This window comes from Lepidochelys olivacea (assembly GCF_965140295.1).
Source record: "Lepidochelys olivacea isolate rLepOli2 genome assembly, chromosome: 12".
NCBI lineage: Eukaryota > Metazoa > Chordata > Testudines > Cheloniidae > Lepidochelys > Lepidochelys olivacea.
Genome location: NC_140422.1, coordinates 32,862,433 through 32,885,720, shown reverse-complemented (window position 1 = coordinate 32,885,720; position 23,288 = coordinate 32,862,433). Strand labels below are relative to the sequence as shown.

Below are 23,288 nucleotides of genomic sequence, written 5' to 3'. Positions count from 1 at the left end.
GATGTGGTCACTAAGAAGTAGGCTATGGATCCTAAATTCACTTTTATGTGTGACCCCAAGCAGGTTTCAGACTCAGGGGCGAGACTCTGGCCGCAGTAAAGCCAATGGCAAAATCTCCATTGACTTCAATAGGGCCAGGATTTCACACAGGCCTCCAGTGTTAAAAAAAAAATCTCACCTGAGATATTTAACCAGAAAGGATCTACACTGCTAAACATGAGTGAATGAATAAAAGATAAGTACTTCATAAAAAAGCCTCTCTATAATGTTCCTTCTAAAGGGACATCAGGGAGCTGCAGGGTATAAAGAAATGAATCAACAGAAACACACACATAGGGATTTACTATATATTTGCTGCTTATACCTCACTTATACTTGTGCCTTGCAATGAGTGATAGGCATTTCATCTTCCTAAAACATACAGAGCTGGTGTCAAGGAGGGTACAAGACTGCTTGCAACAATTCAAACACCTAAAATGACCCACTCATAAGCTATGAAAATGATCCTTTTAAACAGCACAAGGAAAAAATTCTCACCTAATAAATTATTTTTACATAAAAATTACATTATTTTACACAAAAATTACAAATGCCACAATTCAAGGGCATTAAAAGCAGTAAGTGGGAAAGGGTGCTCTCTCTCACCCTCCTCAATTTTGAATGTTTGGTATGTTTTAGGAAGGCCAGGGAAAAAGAAAAACAGCCTAAGCTTTGCATTACTGCTCTGTCAATGCTATAGGTCTCTCGTCTAAAAGGTTTACTATTTGAGGCTTAAAGAAGACAGACAAAAAAAATTACCTGCTAAGCTTAAGGTGTTGAGAACAAACTGGGTACCGTAAAAAATAGTGAAGCAATGCTCTTTATGCTGTGTTGCTTTCCCGCGCTCAAAATCCTTTGCATTTTTCCCAGGGCGAATTTCCTTTATTTCCCTCAGATCCACTGAAAGAAAATAACATGTGTCAGTACAAACTGTACTTACATAATTCCAGCAGAGACCAATGCAGGAAGACAAACATGTCAAAACATTTATTAATTATTATCATTGTATTGGGACTTGCTATGGTGGTGACTGCTTAAATGTGTTTCTGCCCTCAAGGCTGGGACAGAGGAGAGTGGGAGAGGAAGAAGAGGGTAGCTTTTTTGCAGAAACTTAAAATAATGCAGTGACAACATTCCTGGGACTGTTACACTCTCTCCACTGACCAAGTTATGTATAAAATCAATAGGCTTGACGGGAAGAGTTGTCCGCACACTTTTGCAAGTGTCATTTACTTTGACGCTGGAGTTCCCTTTTTGACTGGCAAACTGTTTGAGGGTACTCTAAAGGGACAACACACCACCACCACCACCACTTGATGTTACTTTATTTGCACCATGAAACCAACTCAAACCTTTTCTGGTCTGCAGAACTTGAGCAGTTTTTGTGGGGAAATCTACACTTTACACTTATGTTTTAGAACTTTCTTTGGCTAAGCCTCAATGTAACCATTAAGCTATCTATGAACCTTCCTCTGCTCAGATCCAAACAGGTCTCTGTCTTTTAATACAGCTTTTAGCACTGCTGAGTGACCTATGCCTTCCCACAGAGCACAGCTACACTTTAAAAAAATCATGAAAGGAGAACACTGTGCTGATATGTGGCCTAGAGTCAGTCCTCTGCTTATCATAGTCGGAGGCCTGGGTCTGCATAATATTTGTGAGGCAGCACTGAAATAGAATATGTGCTCTCTTACGATAAGATATTTATTAGAAAACTGAGGAAGTGGTTTCGTTCTGCCCGTAGACTGGACAGAAGTACACACGGCTCTTCCTACTTTTGACAAGTCAAGAGTTACTGCTTACAGGATGAGGACTGAACCAAAAATAAATAAATAAATAAAGTTGCACAGCTGCTCTTGAAATGTGTTTATCAAACCATACAGTGTCAGAGGAAACTGACTGGGGGTTTCTGTTTGTGTGTGTTTACAATTCAGGGATACAGACAATGTATTTTAAAAGAGCATCTCCTTGCTACTAGATCACAACATATCAAATGTAGTGAAATAAAGAGGGGAAGGGCTAACCACCTGTTTCTAAAGCTCTGTGGGATGATTAATTTTTGTGTGATGTAGATTGGTGTGCGGTGGTGGAGAGGGTTGATCAGCAAAGCCTGGATGGTAGAATAGTCATACACCTGGGAAGTTCTTATTGTGAGTGAGACTATCCCAGGCCAAACTTACTTCTCCATTTGGAGTTGTTTATCCCAGAGATGACATTACTGCTAGGAAAGGGGAAGAAAATTATTATTTTGTATTGAGGTAGCCCTTATAAGCTGCAGCCTTTGACCAGGTTCTGTAGAAACATGGAACAAAGATACAGTCCCTGCCCCAAGGAGCTTTATGTCCCCCAGATATTTATCTGCAAAATAAAGTGACCACTCTTTCTCCCAGACTCCACCCAACAACTCTCAGTAAGAATAGTGTGGAAAAAATCTCCATCCAAATTTTTCAAATGTGGCTGCATAGAGTAGGCTCCTAAATATACATTTAGGTATTGAAATATGTAGCCTGAATATCAGAAATGTTGAGCAATGAAGAGCTCCCACTGAATGTTCAGCCCCTCTGAAATTCTTACTTAGGTACCTAAAATGGATCTCAGCTTATCTTAAGGTGTCTGTGACAGGTTACCGTAGTGTCACAGCATCCACATTTGAAAATGTTGGTGTTACTTCTCAAGCATGTCAAAAGGAGTTTGACAAAGACACATCAGGATGCAGATAGCAGATTTCAATTCAAAGTAAAGCAACAGGGAAACATTTATCAGATTCCCTGTAACTTTACTTGAGTGCCTTAACCACTCAGCCACCACTCCAGACCTCCAGTCTTGAAGGTTATGGGTTTTGTCTTGATGGATCTCAAAATGAAAGGCCACCTTCAGTTCACACAACTGCAAAATGGGTACCTGATCCATGGGGTTAGGGCAGTCAAAGGCAGTCTGACATGATACTGGCCTCATCCCTCCCTTGTGTACTGTGAGCTATGAAACTGACATGTTTTAACCATGTCAGCCCAATGAGCCATTGGCTTGGGGAAACTTTGACTTCGCTAAAAGAAAAGGAGGACTTGTGGCACCTTAGAGACCAACAAATTTATTTGAGCATAAGCTTTCGTGAGCTACAGCTCACTTTGTTAGTCTCTAAGGTGCCACAAGTACTCCTTTTCTTTTTGCGAATACAGACTAACACAGCTGCTACTCTGAAATTTGACTTCACTGTAACTCTACTGAACACCATACACAAAACCCAGAGATAAAAACTAAGATTTCCCAACCCTAATTGTTGTTTCCACTTTGAGTTACTATTTCTCCATACTGACCTCTAACATAGAAAGAGTCAAGCTTGCTTAATTTCTTCTCTCTATTGCACGCACGCACACAGACACGCACACACACACCCCATCTTTTCTCTGCATTATAGCCCTGATACCTCACTCTCGTGCTCTCACCCTCTCTGGGGGGTGTGTGTGTGTGTGTGTGTGTTATTTTGGTTAAGGACGTGATTTTTTTTTTTTAAATCAATATAGTTATACTGGTACAACCCCTAGCATGGACGCAGTTATACTGATATAAGGTACAGCTCATTCCCCTTTCCTTACAGGGATAAGCTATACCAGTTATAAGCACTTTTATACTAGCAGGGGTTATACAGTTTTAACTATATCGGCATAGTTAAAGTGGAACAAGTTTTGTGTGTGGATGAGAAGAGCCACACTGCACCCCAGGCTCTGCTCAGATGTGCTTTAGAATTCATTTAATTGGAGGACAAATAAGGTAGTAAACTTATTACCCAGTTAGAACAGGTAGCTGAATGGTTAGGATCAGATTTTTAAAAGATATTTAGGCATTGTTCTGCTCAGTGTTGCAATGCCTAACAGATTTAGGTGTCTAGATCTCATTTTCAAAAGGGATTTAGGCACCAAGTGAGCACAAAAACACCTAAATACCTTTAAAAAACTGGACCTATGTGACTAAGCTCAACCATGAGGGAAGGAGGTTACGAGGGAGGGAGAACAGAAAAAATGAGTGTGACATAGGTCAACTTCCCTTTCAAGAGTTCAAATTCAGTATCTTTTATGTTCCTGAAATTATTATACTTTATTTCCCTTAGAAAAAACATTCTATAGAACTTTATAGGGATGAAATCAATAGGTTGCTGTAGAAACTATCCTAAATAAACTCTAGAATAGAAAAGGATAACCATTCTATAAGGCTGTTTTTTAACCACCTTTGTTGAATTTTATATAAAGATACATAATTGTGTGTTGAATTTTATATGACTAAAACTAGGCCACCCTATAGAAGGCTATCCTTTTGTATTAAGTACTATAGGCTTCTCCATACGGCCTATATTGTGTATTGTGAGGGGGGACAACACGCATGGAACAAGTGCTCTCTCCAGGGCACTGTCATGGTGAAAATCGTGGGCTAGACCCCCAGAGAGAGAGGGGAAGAGCCACAACAGACATGACCCTGCTGTTGTGCAGAGTTCTGCTGACTTCACAGGCATAGAGCTCACCGTAGGATCAAACTCTACAACTCCACTATCCAATCTGGCTGCCCCTGACTGAATGAGAAAAGGGTATAGCCAGGGAAATCCATACCCTGGAGAAAGATTTTATTAAAAATGTCGCAAATTCAGTCTGATAAGTTTGCTATACTGACAAGATCTTATAATCAAAGATCTATAATGCACTGGCAGTTGAACAGAATGGTCTTTTACTGGGAAATACAAACAGAAAATAACTCCTGCCCCAGCGATACTCGTAGAATGCACCAGAAATTCTATCATTTGACACTCTCTTGCTGTCTTGAAGCATTAGACCCTTTCATCTTCCCAACTGTGTGCTCAAAATATAAAGCCAAGTTCCACCCCCAGATATGCACAAGGACTCCCATTACATCAGTATGTATGTCCAAGGGTAAATTTTGACACCAATGGCCTGATCGTGCTCCCACCAGATAATGGAAATCACACAGGGCCTGAAAGGTAGTACTTAGAGTTTCAACCCCGGTGAAGTGAGCTGTAGCTCACGAAAGCTTATGCTCAAATAAATTGGTTAGTCTCTAAGGTGCCACAAGTACTCCTTTTCTTTTTGCGAATACAGACTAACACGGCTGTTACTCTGAAACTCCGTTAGTCCATAAAAGAGTACTCAGAACAATACAACTGGCACACATCCCAAGGAAATATAGAACCATAAAACAAATCAAATAAAGCAACAGACTCAAACCCAGCAAGGTGAGAAAGAGAAAAACCTCACATTTATTCTAGTAAATCTCATGCCAGTTTGGACAGCCAGAACCCGCTAAACCAGTTTCAAAATGTCAGGCTTCTAGTTTACATTTCATCCATTCCATTATATGGCTATTTCTGTGGAGTTTAAAAGGATTTCCTTGGGAGGCTAGTCAGTCATCTTCTCGATTTTGACAACTTATTCAAGTGGACTCGTGGTATAGTGGCCTAAGCATGTGGCTCAAATTCCAGTTCTGCCAATGAGATGAATGGCCTTAGGCAAGTCTTAATTTCTATGGATTGGGAAGTAGATAAATAGTATAACAACACAGATGTTGCATGGATTATATGCACCATGCCTCCAGGAGCTCCCATTGCAGCAGGGCTCAAGTTTTTTGCCCGACAACTTTTGACCCAAGAAATCTTTATTTTTCTCTATTCAAACAAGTTACCAAGATAAATACTTATTTAAATAATGCCTATTTTGAACAATCTGACTATTATTTTTAATACAGTAGTGCCTAGAGGCAAGGACTAATCAGGACTGGGACCCTTACGCATTGTGCTGTACAAACTCAGAATAAATGACAAAATTAACCCTCTGGATGTAACAAACAATTGGAAACAGAAAGTTTCTCTAAGAAAATGCATATGCATAGGCCAGCTTCACCCCAGCTAAATGGTTCCAAGTCCGATATATATTTATTCATTGTAACCAATAAATAAAATAAACTTCAGAAATCCCTACAAGCCATCTACCCAGCTGTTACCAACTGTAACTTCTCGTGTCTTGCTTACAATACTCCTCCTAATACATCCCAGAATCATGTTCGCTTTTTTTGCAACAGTGTTACACTGGTGACTCATATTTAGCTTATGGTCCACTATGACCCCAAGATCCCTTTCCGCAGTTCTCCTTGCTAAGCAGTCATTTCCCATTTTGTATGTGTGCAACTCATTGTTCCTTCCTAAGTGGAGTACTTTGCATTTGTCCTTATTGAATTTCATTCTATTTACTTCAGACCATTTCTCCAGTTTGTCCAGATCATTTTTAATTTTAATCCTATCCTCCAAAGCACTTGCAATCCCTCCCAGCTTGGTATCGTCCGCAAACTTTATAAGTGTACTCTCTAGGTCATTATCTAAATCACTGATGAAGATATTGAACAGAACGAGACCCAGAACGGATGCCTGCAGGACCCCACTCGTTATGCACCTTCCAGCATGACTGTGAACCACTGATAACTACTCTCTGGGAACAGTTTTGCACCCACCTTATAGTAGCTCCATCTAGGTTGTATTTCCCTAGTTTGTTTATGAGAAGGTCATGTGAGACTGTATCGAAAGCTTCACTAAAGTCAAGATATGCCAAAAAAAGAAAATGAGTACTTTTGGCACCTTAGAGACTAACAAATTTATTTGAGCATAAGCTTTCATGAGCTACACGAAAGTTTGTGCTCAAATAAATTTGTTAGTCTGAATGCATCCGATGAAGTGAGCTGTAGTTCACGAAAGCTTATGCTCAAATAAATGTCTTAGTCTCTAAGATGCCACAAGTACTCCTTTTCTTTTTGCAAATACAGACTAACACAGCTGCTACTCTGAAAGATATATCATGTGTACTGCTTCCCCCCCATCCACAAGGCTTGTTAACCTGTCAAAGAAAGCTATCAGGTTGGTTTGACACGATCTGTTCCTGACTGTTACTTATCACATTATTATCTTCTAGGTGTTTGCAAATGGATTGCTTAATTATTTGCTCCATTTTCTTCCAGGAAGGAAGGAAGAGTAGTGGTTTGATGGACAACTCCACAGAGGGTCTTGTGTGCATGAGAGGTAGGCATAAAAGAACGTATAAAGATGCCTGTGTAAGACATGGACAAACAGACAATGGAGGCTGACTTCATTAGTGGGGCCGGGCTGAAGTGATAATACATAAGGACAAGTAAGTAGGGAGGGAAAAACTGAGCTATGAACTGCCTTACAGGTAAGGACCAGGAACCTTATCCAAACCCTAGTGAAGTCCATCAGAGTCTTTCTAAGGACATCAACAGGTTAAGGATCAGACCCAGAAGTCAGTTTTTGATGTGCTGGAGAAGGGGGAGTCCGTGAAGGGACTCAAAGAGGGGGCAACATGGTCAGAACAACATGTCAAGAAGTGTAATTTAGGAGCAGTGCTTTGAATGGACCTGATGGAATAAGTAGGGTCTCAGGAAGACGAGAGAGAAGACGGTGACAGATTATAAAATGTGAAAAGATAAGAAGCTTCGAAAACTTTAGTGGTATGATCAGAGAGAAATATATACGTAAGTATGGATAGGAGTACACATACATACTTAAAACACAGGAACAGAGGATGATTTTGCCTGTAGCCAAAATTTTGCTCATGCATTTGAAAAATGGATTTCCAAAAATATAATCAGCCATTTGCAAAATGAGAAGGTTTCTTCTTTGGAGGGGCAGAAACCTGACTTGATCCGACAGACACACAGAACTCTGCAGTGTAGGAAAGTGTGCAAATGAGCACCCAGCGAATATAAAAAAGCTTTTTTAGTTTCCTTTTGCAAATGCACCTTGCTGTGGTTAGCAGAGACAATGGCTCCATTCTCACTTCCACATAACCCAAGAATTAACTATCAAATTGCCACTGACAAGGTGTGCCACTGTACACCTGTTGTTTTAGTCAAAACATGAATATGGTGTGCGGCTGTGAGTGCAAAGCAATGTTTTTCCATCAGAGAGTAAGGTGGCCTGGCCATCTACAGACAGTACACACCCTAGAAAACTCACACACCTTGGTGTACATACAGTTTGGAAAACAACTTGACTCAAGGCAGCGCTTCAGTTCAGCCGAAGCTGTCCAGAGCAGAGCTCTGGTAAATATTTTCAAACCCGTGGGGCAGAAGCCCCAAGCCTCGCCCCCCCGCCATGGGACACAAGTCCTGAGCCCCAGTGCCCCTCATGGGGCATAAGCCCCTAACCCTGGCACTCCAGGAAATACTCTGAGAAATTAAGCCCTGATCCAAGGATAGTAAAATTTAATGAGAAGTACTATACTGTAGTGGACTGAGCAAAGATTATAAACCACAAAACTATTTGAAACACAGTTATAAAGCCTAAGGATTTGATACAACGCAGAAGACACACAGGGCTAAAGTTCCAAAGGACAGGGAATTTAGCCATGTGACAGACTGAACTAGTGGGAGGTGCACAGTTAACACCCATAGTTTAACAAATTCAGGTCACACAAGTACCATTTTCCTGACTATAACTACATTTTAAACAGAAGACTTCTCACTAGGCAGCTCACAAAACTTCACGGAACTTTTTATAGTTCTCTCTAGTTTGGGATCTTTTAGATTAGGCAGCAGTCAATGTGAAAAGGCTAGGGCTTGAAATTGTAAGGCAAAGTCACCCTAATCATGTAACTATTTCTATCCCACTTTGTAACATTTACATCAGGGGTAGGCAAACTACAGCCTGGGGGCCACATCCAGCCTTCAAGCTCCCGCTGGGGAGCGGGATCCGGGGCCTGAGCTTGCCCCGCTCTGGTGTTCTAGCCTGGGAACGAGGTCAGGGGCTTGCCCCGCTCCACGCAGCTTCTGGAAACAGCAGCATGTCCCCCCCCTCCAGCTCCTACGCATAGGGGCAGCCAGGAGGCTCCGCACCTGCACCCACCCCAAGCACTGCCCTGCAGTTCACATTGGCCAGGAATTACGGTGAATGGGAGCTCCAGGCGCAGCACCTGCGGACGGGGCAGCGCGCAGAGCTGCCTGGCCACGCCTCCACGTAGGAGCTGGAGGGGAGACATGTCACTGCTTCTGGGAGCTGCTTGAGGTAAGCGCCACCCGGAGCCTTCACCCCTACCATGCCCCAACCCCCTGCCCCAGCCCTGATCCCCTCCTGCCCTCCAAACCCCTCAGTCCCAGCCTGGAGCACCCTACTGCAACCTCAACGCCTCATCCCCCACCCCACCCCACCCCAGAGCCCACACCCCCTCCCACACCCCAATCTCCCATTTCATGAGCGTTCATGGCCCACCATACAACTTCCATACCCAAATGTGGCCCTTGGGCCAAAAAGTTTGCCCACCCCTGATTTACTTGCACACAAAAAAAGTCGGCCGTGAGGTGGGGGGAGAGGAGGATTAAATCCCAAGAAGTAAAATAAAAATAAATAAAAGGTACATTTAATGGAAATGGAGTCCTGGGCTTTGAAGAATAAAATACTGACTGAAGTCAATGGGAGCTGTGGATGCTTGGTGCATTTATGGACATTTATGGTGCAGAAGTGCTATGAAGTTCATTTAACGCTGTCCCTGTTTCACTGATTGGCCGTAACAGGAAGTCTGGCCTTTGTAAATTAGCATGTAAACACAAAGTGCATGAGCTGCTGAAGGGAAGAAGTGATCACATAGCAGTTAAAAGCTACACATGTTCATCTTTTCATTTTACCACAGAAACCAAGCTCTAAATACCCAGCAGAAAAAAAAAAACACATGTACACTAACACCAAAGTACTTGAAAGTCCCTTGGGTAAGAACTGAAATAGATCAGCTTCAAAAGGGGAAAAAAAATGGTGAATTTTAATGTCTCTTTGAAAAGTAACTTCATACAAATCAAAAAGTAAATTATATTTTTAAGATAAGCTAATAAAACAGATAGCTGGCATTTAGGATATGCAAGAAAAAGGAAGTGATGGAATGCAATTTTAAAGAGATTGGTGTGGTAAAACTTTACATGTATACATACATTGCTAATTAAGGAAATTCAGACAGGTAAAAGGAAGAGTGACAAGGCTCTGACAACCAAGAAAATAAAAGTTACTCCTAGAAATTGACATAATCAACCCTAAAATTCAGCCAACAGAAGCACTCCTATTGTTTTACACACAGTAAAAACCTTCACTTCTCAATAGGAAAATATGCAAAATATTCACCACTTTTCCCATAAGGTGTAGGTGGCGTGAATGTTTATTTTTGGTTTTTAGATCAGTTCATATGAAGGGGAAAGAGACGAGCGTTTTCCACAACACAGCATGTTCCCTTCAGCAAGATGATCTTGAGTAAAACTTTCAAAAGCAACTAAGTGAGTCAGGTGCCTAAGTTACATTTTCAAAAGCAACTCACATGCTGAGGAGGCAAAATCCCAGTGACTTTCAATGAGATTTAAGCACTTACATCACTTTTAAAATATCTTTGGCATGATAGATATGACTGTATCAATATCTACATCAAACTCCTCTTGTCCAATCCTGATGGCTGCCCGGTCTGCCATCTGGTATCCAGATAATCACACTATGCTTCTGTGTAGTGCAGCTCTGGCAAACCTTGATAATCAGATATCCTCTTAAAAGGGTGAAATACTACAAGGGACACATTTCACGGGCAGAGTTTCCTATCTACAGAGTAATCCAATCTGAGAATGAGAACAAAAGCAGTGCAATCTCATGAGCAGACCCACAAAACAGGACTCCTAGATTCTATTTCTGTCTGCCACTGACTTGCCAGATTAATTCTCTGCCTTAAATTCATCCACTGTAAATACAGTACTGGAGCATGAAAATCCCACCTATCCTCCAGAAAGGAAGTGGGGGAGGAGGGAAAAGGTTGGTTGGTTGATTGTTTTAAACATGAATTCAGTGGAATTCCCTTTGTTAGGCAGCGGGACTCTCAAGGCTCCTGGACTGCATGGGTAGAATAGTGCCTATTTCACAGGGCTGTTACAAAGCTCTTAAGCCCACATTTTCCACAATGCAGTCTCTCACAAAAACCCATATGGTTCATGATTGTACATCGGATAGTTGGGAACTTAACCACCCAATTTACAAGCACAAATAATAATACCAAGCCCTTTTATAAAGCTTTCCATCAGTAGATGACAAAGCGCTTTACAAAGAGGTCAGTATCATTATCCCCTCTTACAGACAGGGAAACTGAGGCATAGAAAGGGGAAGTGACCTGCTGAAGTCACCCAGCAGGCCGGTGACAGAGCCAGAAATAGACCCCAAATCTTCTGACCCTAGTGCAGTTCTCTATCTGCTAGGCCACAATGCTTCCCCAAATCTTTAATATTTGCATGTGCAAGAAGGGTAGCTGCAATCAGAAAACACAGGCCATATGTTATAAAGACATATTTACATGCCAATATTGGAAAGGGGAGAACTAAGAGGAAAAAGTTCTCCATAGCCAGATTTATTTTTTAGCTAGAATACAAAAATTATGTTCTTTTTACAAATTAAGAAACTGAGGCAGCAAGAGGTTATGTTAAATAATAAGTATTTTATTTTAGTTTATACTAAAATAAAATATGCTGCACTATGGAGCTTTTCACATCTTTCCACTAGAAATGAAGGAAGTAGCAGACAGCAGCAAGCACAATATTCTTACACTGCATCCAGCTAGCACTGGGCTTAAGAAAGAAGAAATGGTTATTATGCTCTACTCTGATGCATATCATCAGCATTAAAAGCCTTAATTCAGATAGCTTATATTCCAGCGTTTAGCAACGGTTAGCCCATTATCTGTGCAAAGCCTCTGGGTGTCCATGTCTGTCACTCACAAACACAGCTGTTTAACCTTCTAAGAAAAACAACAATTGCAGAAAAAATAAAGACCGTTAAAAAAAACCTCCTGATTGTTCTCCTTGAAACTCCCTGCTGATGTGAGGCCTACCAAAAAACACATCAGATAAAGGTCTGACAGCTGATATGCTACAACCACAGTTGATGACTCTTCATAACCATCCCACTGCTGTCTTGACTCCCCACACCCATTTTTTGTATCTAACTGTTATCTCCCATCTTATACTTCAATTGTAAGCTCTTGGGACAAGAACCATCTTTCTAGAAAGTGTTTGTAAAGTACCTAGCCCAATGGGCCCCGATTCAGGTTCCAAGCAGCTACTACAATACTATAAAGAGAATGATGATGAGAAAGAGGAAGAAGACTTGGAGACTCCATTCCAAATGAAATTTTGTGAGCTTTACTGTCAGTCCAGTTCTTATGCAGATCACAGACAGCTCATGAAGAGCTTGGATTTGCACAACAGCAAAACCCCATGTTTGTTGCAAACTCAGAGAGAGCTGACAGGGGCTCGATGTGGGACTAGCAGCCATACTGTGGCAGAAGTGTGCAGAGGGAGACAGAGAACAGACAATTTAATAATTATAAGTAATAAGAAGAGGAGACCACATCTACACGCATTTCTCTCCTCCCAAACTGTCAGCCTACCTCCATCCTTGACCTCCCTCCTCTTCTGCCTCTCCAACTTATCCCTGGGTGGCATAGTCCATTCTTATGGCTACAATTCCCACCTTTACCCTGCTGACTCTCAAAATCTACCTTTACCTTCTGTGCAGCCACACATGACTGACCATTTTTTTCTGTATATCCCACTTCCAACTGAAAACTGAACTTCTCAGCTTCCTTGCAAAACTTCCCCCTTCCATCAATGTCAATAATTCCATCGCCCTCCCTACAGCCTAGTGATGCTCACAATCTGCACGTCAGATGTATCTCTGCCCACTTCTCCCACAACCAGACCATCACCAAATCCTGTAACTTCCTCCTTTAAACTTCATCCTTTCCTCTCCATTCTACCAGCTAAAATCCTTGTCTGTGCCTTGGTCACCTCTTGCCTTGATTATTTTAACCAGCCTTCCTGTTACCTCACTCCCTGCCTAAACGAATCCAACAGGAGTTTAGAGTTCTCAGAGGATGAGAACTATGCACCCTACGGACAACTATATCAGTAGTCTGATGGGATGCTAGGATTACCTAGTTAGTATCTACTGACATACCAGCTTCCAAACAGAAGCTTAATGGTTTTGGATCAGGGTGGACTGATTTGGATCAAGGTGGACTGATTTAAATCAAAGTGATTTAAATCACTGATTTTAATTCAGCAAGAAGGAAACCTTGATTTTAATTTATCAGTTTTAAATGTGTTTTACATTTTTACTTTTTAGTTATTTTCCTAAAGAAAGGTTGATTGTCATTGGTTTAAAACATGTTGATTTGCAATTAAATATAGCCTTTACAGTAAATTTGGTGTTTCTTTTTGCTAACCAACAGAATAGACTACACCTATACACATTTATTTAAGCAATTACATAGCTTAACTTTATACTCTTAATTTTTATTTTTTTATTGTGTCAGGATATGGTGACTAATCCATTTCTTATTTCTTTTTTATTTGCAATTTGAGTCAAGCTCTGTTTGGATGGAAATCCAAATTTAATTTAAAATACATAAAAACAGCATTTTAATTTTATTATTAAATAAAATTCCCTTCAATGTGCTGGATACATAAGAAAAAAAAACTTTATCAAAACATGTTTTTCAATGTATTAAACAAAGGAAATATTACCTGTAATTAATTAATTAAACTGATTGTTTCTCATCACCATGTCCTTTAAGATTTTAAAAACTAGTAGGTCTCATACTCTCACATCTCATTTTCATTCATAGATTGGAAAATGAAGACAAGCTTTCCCTATTTTTCAACTCCCAGCTGGTTTCCTAACTTTGAATGAACTAATCAATGGAACTGAACTGGTTGAATAAACTGAAAAAAATATTCTCTCTGCACCTGCAGAAGAGGCTGTTGTTGTCAAAAACTGGGTTAGCCCCTTCTAGGTGCTTAGCTAGTGACTTCCGCCAGTTCAGTGGTTTTTTTTAAAAAAATTTTAACTTGGTGGCAAACAGGTACTGTTTAATATTTTTGTATTTAATTTAAATTATGTTAATAGATTATAATAAATGTAGGCCTTAACATACATGGTCAATTTCAAATTTAATTTTAAAAAATTATTTATTTTTAAGAAATAACCCTGTAGTTAATTTAATTTCTTTTTAAATCAATTAATTGGTTTTTTTTAAATAAAATTTACCACTCTAGTTTGGATATCTTTAAAATCAAAGTCTTTTTTAAATTTGACAAGTGGGAGAGGGAAATATACACCTGGGAAGGAGCTAGCCCATAATATGTTTATTCCAAACTGTAGGATCAAACTGCTGGCATTTATTGCCAAGAGCTAGCGAAAAGAGGAACCTTCCCAAATTTTCCCCCACTTCCTGACTAGTAGATATGACCTGTCCCAGTTTTATAAACATTCCCACATATCTGAAAGTTAACTTGATTTTACCACAATGGAAGAAATCAAAAATATTGACAATCTAGGTCAACGTCCTTTTTCTTAAAAAAAGATTGCAGAAGTCATTTTACAGAGGATTGGAGGTGCTCTCAAAATGATCCAGTAGATAAAGAAATGTCAAGATAATGCACCCTGTTACCTTCAGCAAGAAGCTTCTTTTCAAAATCTTTGCATGCATGCACGCACGCACGCACACACACCTTTTTCACATTCAACTGCGACACCATTAACTCATCTGAGTGTAAGTTCGCACAGCTGTGAATCATCCAGCTGGAAGTTAAGCAGTGGGAATCCAGGAACAGGTTTGCAGAAAATTGCAAATCTTCCAGTGACTCCAGCAGAACCTAGTCACCACAAACTTCCCCTCAGAGGCTTTCCACGAAGCAGCTCAATGTAGTTAAAGGATGAAATGGTTGTTATGGATTGGTCTCTTGGAGCCCTGATCTTGTCAACTGCTTGCTGCATGATCCTGAGCAAGTCATAACTTCTCTAGGTCTCAGTTTACTCATCTGTAAAAGGGACATCATAATACCAGGAGATTTGTGAGGCTAAATTAGATAGGCTTAGATGAAAATATTCTAATTATTATTATTATAGGAAATCCTGGCTTGGCTAGAAAAGACCAACAACAACTGCCTGCTACTCTCGCTGACTGTTCTCATATTACACTAACAGAAGAGGTTGGAGCAGAAAATACACTTTCACTAGCAAACTCATGGGCGAAGAGATCTTCAACCTTTCATACAGTCCAAAAGTAGCCAGACGCATACTTAGTCTTAAATTCAAGACCACCTAGGCACTGAAAATATACAGCAGAACTGTCAGGAAACCACATAACGAACAAGGCACTGCTAACCAAGGTCAGCATGACTTAGAACCTTGCAACTGCATCCCCAACATCTCTAAGATGGTATGGGCAAAACAGAAACAATTGCTGCAAATTAAAAGAACAAATTAATGCACCCAATGTCAGACACTCCAAGCCTTCCTTTCTGGATTAGACCATGATACCACCATTATTTCAGCTTTGCTACAGTGATTAAAGGATCTAGACTTTGGGCAGGTCTAAGTCCTACATCAGCACACCTGCGATGCTATAACACCTCTGGTGAAGACGCTCTATGCCAACAGGAGAGTGCTCTCCTGTCAGCATAAATACTCCACCTCCATGAGAGGTGGAAACTATGTTGGTGGAAGAGCATCTCCAGCCGACACAGCACCAGCGTGGACAGCGCTTAGGTTGCTGTAACTTGCATCACTCAAGGTAGGAGCAGTGGAAGCGTCCTGAAAGTGGGAGGGCCACAGGCACCTGAACCAGGGCCCTTCCCCCAATATCTGCCCTCACACCTCCCCTTCTCCCTGAGCCCCTGCCTTCATGCCACCTCTTTGAGGCCCCTCCCCCGCACTGCCTCTTCCTCCGAGGCCCCTCCCCCGCGCCACCTCTTCCCCAGAGGCCCTGCCCCCCGTTTGCTCCTCTCCACCACCTCTCCCTGTTGCTCGCCTTTACGGCTGGTAAAAAGTTGGAGGGACACAGCCCCCTGGCCCACCCTGTTCTGGCACCCCTGGCTCAGAGTCAGGAAGTGTCTTTTTCCCACCCCTGAGTAACATAAGTTAGATCAACTTAAGCGGTAGCGTAGACCTGTCCTTTATGAGATCAGCTTTCTTATCTTGAAGATGTGTTAGATACTAGCAGCAGTGTGTCAAAGTTCAGGGCCTGTGAGCATCTCCAGTAAAAATTCCAGTGGGACGGTGCGTCTTTGTCACAAAAATCTTTCGTTGCACTTTCTCACATGCTATCACCTCCATCTAGAACTTCTTGCCCTATCCTAAGATAACAATTGTTTTTTTACTCTCAAAATGCTTTACAACAGCAGCATTATCTCTATTTTACAGATGGAGAAACTGAGACACAAAGGTTAAGTAATATGCCAAGAGTCACAGAGGCAGAGACAGAAATATAACCCAAGCCTCCTGATGAACAGTCCAGTGCTCTTACACCAAAATGACCACACGGTAATCACTCAGATCTATCCTTAAAGCACACTTCTTCTGCAAAGCTCATCAGTGCAAATCCACTGAAGTAATATGGGACCAATACTCCTATTGAAATCAATGATAAGATTCCCACGGACTTTGGAGGACGCAAGATGGAGCCCAAAGTGCACAGCATTACCAAAAATTTGAAATAAAAATAAAATGAAGGTTTCTGAATACTGGGTAATCCCATGTACTACAAATGGGAGGGTGTGGTATTTAAGCACAATGGAAACCAGTTTACGGGCAAAGTTTCAGCCATCTGAGGTTAAATAATTTTTGGTTACTGCTAATATAGGATGGTTTTGAGCTAGTGACTTAGAGGTTTGGTAGCTGATCACCAATACCTTCGCCCCTCTAAAATATCTTATATGTATGACAGTTTCTAAGGTGTCAGGAGGACTATCTGAGGTGCTATAAGGAACAGTATATAACAACTGGGGGTTTGGGAAGAAACCCATTATTTTGCAGCCAATTTCTGCAGTTAAATTTATCTCACTGTTTTGTATCTTGGGGAATTCAGTGCTGCACAAACATAAAAAATGTCTTTTTGTGCAGAACAATATCAAGATGGCCAAAAACACCTCAAGCATGAGTGAACATGGCCAGTGCAAGCTCAGATCTGTTTCTCACAGACAGCTATTTGCATAATACTTTGCATTGCCATATAAGGATACACATGTTGTTGGTTTTAATTTTAATAAGTTCACAAAATCCTCTGTGCCCAGCACCTGCTGGGAAAAGCTCTCTCACAAAGGTGTGTTATTTTCTTCAGTCTATCTGGCTTTTAAACTGCACAACAGGCTACATTTGATTTTTACACAGCATAGCTAGCAGGAGGGCTACATAGGCTATTCTGCAGTAATAAAATATTGGGAGTGGAAAGAAAAAGAATACTGGCACCAAGAACCTTTAAGGGACACATTAAATCTAGTCAAGCAGCCTGGGACACGCAGATGCTTGATTACTTATTGGCAACCTCTCACCTTCCAACTAGAAGGCAAGTCTTACTCCTCTGCAACAGAAGATGCAGCCACAAAGGAAAGCAAGCAACTGATCTGGTATCTCAATTTCAGCAGAGCTAGGAATCTGCACACACCAGCCACAGTGCATTTCCTAAAGGCTCTGGAATTTCTAGTGCACCTAATAAAATCTACTTTAATCCTCTTGCCCAACTTAGATTTCCTTAGATTCACCTCAGATGCCACAGCACTAAAGCTAGACATTCTCCAGGTCACAAAGGAGATTGATAACAAACACATCAGGGGCTGACGTTTGCTTCTTCTGTCAACAAGGCACTTAGCAATATTATTGCTGACGGGCAGAGTGGGAAGTAAGTTGTGCCAGAAGTGCTGGGGCACATTACTTCCTCTTCCTCCTACACAGAGCCAGGGGAAGCAGGAACAAGATTGCAACCTGCTATCCCTTATTCAGGCTGGATTGTAAAGTCAGACCCCTCCTCCCTAAATAAATAAGTATTCTTAGTCCCAAAGATATTAGAAGCAGCAGTCTCATTTCCATTGGAGTAATGCATAGGCCAAACACATAGGGGCCAGATTCTTAGCAGCTCTAAATCAGTGTAGCTCTGTTGAAGTCAAGGGATTTACTTGATTTATTTCAGTTGTAAATCTGGCCCAGTGATCTTTCATTGACACAGCACTTCCTTCCAAGAGAACATGAGTAATACGTAACTCTGAGTGAAAGAAACACAAAACGGTTTCACACAAGACTACTTTTGTCAAAAAAATCTCCTTTGTACACCGCGATGTTTAAATTGTTGATACTCTCTATAATGAAATGCTCGTCCAGTCAAGCTGGCAGAGGGAAGTTTTAAGTTTAAAACAGAACATAAAATACCATAGTGGAGTTGAGGACTGTGAAAATGGAGATTGGCTAGCCTCTGGGCATCCTCATTTGCTATCACCTGTAAGGCCCAGGTCTCTAGGCTTTAACGGATCACCTCTTCTGGAACCAGGGAAGTATCTCCATCCAAAATTCTTTGTCCAGCAACAACCGCTTGCATTGGGCTGGAAATGAAGTGCAGTTTTAGAAACTCCACCATCCCATTAAAGACAGACAGGCTGTTATACAGAAATGACCACAATCACAACTCTCTCCAAGAGGAAACAGGATTTCAACCATACAAGTACTGTCATGCCCTGAGACTCAGGAATCATCTATACAGGAGATTCTTCGAGTTATACCTTAGAAATAAACAGCTGTAATTATACCCATATATCCCTTCTGCATGGACGCACTTATTTCAGAACAAAAAAGTGGCTTTTTTATTAATCTTAACTTTAACCACTTCCAAAATGACAAACTAAATCAGAAAAAGACCCTCTTATATAACAGAATATGAATGTATATACAGGGAATTATACTGGTATTCACAAACAAAAAACTTCATTTAACATTAATTATGTTTGCTCTCATCAATGAGCAAAGCTATGCAAAGTTAGAAAATACGAAGTTAAGGATTAAAAAAGAACCTCAGAGTTATGAACACCAGAGTTACGAACTGATTAGTCAACCGCACCCCCCATCTGGAATCAAAAGTATACTACCAGACAACAGCAAAGACAAAAGAAAAAAAAAAAGCAAATATAGTACAGTACCGTGTTAAATAAACTACTAAAAAAATACATGGAAATCAGTATTTTTCTTCTGCATGGTAAAGTTTCAAAGCTGTATTAAGTCTATGTTCAGTTGTAAACTGTTGAAAGAACAGCCATAACATTTTGTTCAGAGTTACAAACATTTCATAGTTATGAGCAGCCTCCATTCCTAAGGTGTTTGTAACTCTGAGGTTCTACTGTAAAAGATTACAAAGTCAAGAACTCTCAAAACAGGAAAAGCCAAAATGAACATTGCCCATGCAACCTTAATTTGGTCCCCCCGTGAGCATGCATTATGATACAGCCTTTAACAACATGCAGATATGAAGAAGCAGGGATTCTACAGAAAACAGATTCCTTCATTACACAACCCTGATTCATCCCCAGAGCAGATCCATCTTGTACGCTGAAAGAATCAGGGGGACAAATTAAGGCTGCATGGGAACATTAATTCTGGTACCAATTTGAGAGTGCTTGAATTCGCAACCTTTTAATCCTTAACTTTGTATTTCCTAATATATTATGGTTTAATTTATGGATGAGAACAAACTTAACTAATGTTAAATGAAGTTTTTTGTTTTCAAATTTTCTACATTTTTAACAGTAAGAAAACATTTTCTGTGTGTGCTATTTAAGTAATAAAATCACTTACATATTTGCTGTCTTCAGTGTATATTTTATTACCAGGATTATCTTTCAGAAGCTCCAGGTTTCACCATACCGTGCCATGTTGCCTGATATATTGAAAATTATTAAACTATATTCAAAAAACCCTTTTATTAGTGCAACTTCAGTTTTGTTGCAACTTCTACATGACTTTTTTTTTTAACTGTGTAATAGAAAACTGAGTAAGGACTCATTTTCTTGACCATTAAAATATTCCAGATGTGGTTTTTTACAATGTTACCATAATTTGTAGCTGAATATTTTCTCTCTTTTATATTTTACACAGTTTGACAGGGATTTTCATTTTTTTTAAAACTACGACAAGCTTGATATCTCTATGTTATAGCTCTGTAGAAATAAGAGTTATAATTCTTTTGGATGGAGATTTTTTTAATTCTTTTGAGTTCCATTGACATTTAACCACTGTGCTACATAAACTTTAGATTCATAAACTACCTCTACTGCCTCAACAAAGTGGAAGTCTGGGTTCATATTTGTGAAAAAAGGCAAAAACAAGCTTTAATTTAAAAAAAAACAGGTTTTCTTCCTCTTAAGCAGAAACACTGTCAACCAGTCAAAGTTACAGTAACTTTACTTTCAAGCAGATCAGCTGTGATTTGTCATTAACATGAGTTACAGCATGTCCTAAAGAAAAGATCCTGCAAAATAGTATTTTACAATGGAATCTTTTGATTTTCATGCCTAGGGACACTTCATATTTGCAAAATTCCATCGTTAAAAAGGGTAATTACATAACTGTGAAGTCGAATTACATTAATACTTGCGCTTACACGGAGAGAAGCAACATGGCCCCAATGGTAAATCACAGGACTAAGAATCAAGACACATGGATTATATTCCCAGCTCTGCTACTGAATCACTGCATATCCATAAACAAGTTGCTAGGCTTCTCTGTGCCTTGGTTTTCCCAAGTGTAAAATGGAGATAACGTTGCTCATCCACCTTTGCAAATTGCTTTGGTACATTTTTATGAATGTAAAGAACTATATAAATAACAAGGATTATTATTACACAAACCACCAAAGCTACATTAAAAGAAGGTTGCAAAGTCAATCATTCAAAAGTTAGGAAATGCCCCCTTCTGTGTATGCATCATGATACAGTCTTTAATTGCATTATCACATACTATTTGTCTCAGTCTTTCATCCGCCCACTCTCTGGCTCCCAGCACACTCACCCGTTTTGCTTCTTGGCTCCCAGTTCCAGTCTCTTTACCCAGTCAATCCCAATCTACCCTACCCTCCCAATCCCAGTTTCCCTCTTCCCTACCCACTATCAGTCTCCAGTACCAATTTCTGCCCCACTCCCAGGCTCCTTGTCCCAATACATTTCCCCTGCCACCTTCCCCTCGCACAGGTCTAGCACTTGTCCCCTCTGCATCTGAAGCAAGCAGTTTTCCCCTCCATGCTGCCTGGGCCCAGTAGGGAGGTCATTGAGAGCACAGGACATATAGGCTCCCTGATCTCAGTTCAGATGCCCAGACCCAGGATGGCCCACCGCAGTCCAGAACTGCAACTGCAAGTAAAGTCCTGCTCAGCCCTGTGCTGGAGCATGCTCACTGAGGACAGAATCTTTGTGGAATTTAGCTGCTAAAGTCTAAGTCATGTCTGCTGAGCATGTGCAAACTGCCATTTTTCAAAGGCCTTGGCCAAACTTAAGTGGATTTTCACAGGGATGCAAAAGGCACATCCCAGACACATCTTTAGCCCACCTGTTAAATTTCGAGTCCCTGCTCCAAAGCATGGGGGCGTTAGAGCTTTTCAAATAAAAGGTCATCAGAACTTAACAAGGGTAAAACAACATATCTAGCTTCACTCTTGTGTCTGAAATTAAAATAAAATAATAATAATAATTCCCCTGAGGCAGACATCCAGCATGGAACATTTCAGCTCAAATAGTTAAAGTCTGACAAAGTTATAAGCAACTAAAAACAGGGTCTTGTAATGGGGAGATCAAGTAACCTGAATAGGTAGCACTACCAGCCCCACCCACAATACAGTTTCTTTCATCCAAGAATCTCAGAGCACTGTTTAAATATTTATTGATTAAGCTTCAGAAAGCATCTCTGACGATCACTACAATACACCATTTTTACTGCCATAATATTACTGTCATACTAGTGTACAACTAGAGTAACAGAATGGTGAATGAGACTCCAAAATCTTAGATGTTTAAAAAAAATTAAGATACTATGAATAAAACAGATAAGGAAACACTTTAACTGTGGAAGTTTAAAATTTACATTTTACAATTTATAATTTTTTTTTTACTACTATATACCTGACACTTAAATTGGACAATGAAGCTGAACTTGTCAGTTTGATTGTTTATAATCACTCTCACTTTCTGGCTCTTTACCATTATCAGAATACTGTTAGTGTTAAAGTGTCCAACTTTGCATGGAAAATATGTTTTCAATTTTACTTTTTAATTAAATATAATTAAACCTCACATTCTGGACCTAAAATACTTAACAGCATCCCTTTCATCTTCAATTTCTTTATTGAAAGAATAAGGGCGGGTCATGGAAAAGCAAGCTTGCCACTACCACAGAGAGGAAAGGACAACTTTTTCCGTATACAGGGACAGGAAGAAAATTAAAACAAAAAAATTAAATACATATACATTTTAAAATGTCAACATACTTATTTCTACTGGAAACATGGACAAGAATTCATCATTTTAATGTCTTGAACAGGACTGACACATTTATATATCATTTTCATTTTAAATGCAACTTTGTAAAAAGAAAGGAAAATGTTGTCAGTAATGTATACTGGTAAAATTATTGTCTAATTCCTGTCTCTCTCTCACACACCACTATAGTTCTTTTAACTATTTTAATTTGCTTTCTTACATAGTACAATATTATAATGGAAATAGGCAGACAAAAACAGTACAGTGATAAAATAAAAGGTCCTTGAAGTATGGGATCAGCCTCAGATATTAAACCAGATTTTATGCTATATAGAAACAGAGGCTAACTCAATACCTTTCAGGCCAAAAATTGTGGATTTCACTTTTACAGAAACTTGCACCACATTGACAAAGTATTTGCACCTGATATTCTGCAATCAGACATCTCCTATGGTAATACATACATACACATATGCTTATTAATTATATATATACACACACACACACACACATATATATATAAACACACATACATACATACACACACACACACACCACTGGGTTAAAGGAGAGGACCAGGGGAAAATTACCCAAACCTGTAAATTCCAGATTATCTCCCTAATTCTGCAAATTTAGATCTACCAGTTTAGAGTCCCACTGAAGCCAACTGGACTAACCAGATAGATTCCATTGCAGAATCCGGGCAAAAGGGACTTCCTGGGCATAACGAGAAAATAATTAGTAGTTGTCCATAATGGCTAGCTACTAGAGTACTTCAAATTTACTTTCTACATTAGGGGCAACAGAAATATGAAGGAAAGTATTGGTCCTCTACTTCATGGCAAAAGAGAGCTAAAAAATGATGACAACAAGAAGGCTGCGGTTCA

The 23,288-nt window shown here is 40.0% G+C and overlaps 1 protein-coding gene across 1 annotated transcript in view; it reads right to left on the bottom strand.

Annotated features, from left to right (window-relative positions):
- PLCG2 (phospholipase C gamma 2) overlaps positions 1-23,288 on the bottom strand; it is an 87,386-nt gene that overhangs the window by 53,963 nt on the left and 10,135 nt on the right. The window contains exon 3 of the mRNA XM_084644244.1: positions 799-939. Within this exon, the coding sequence (XP_084500370.1) occupies positions 799-939 (141 nt within the window). The remainder of the gene's footprint in view (positions 1-798; positions 940-23,288) is intronic.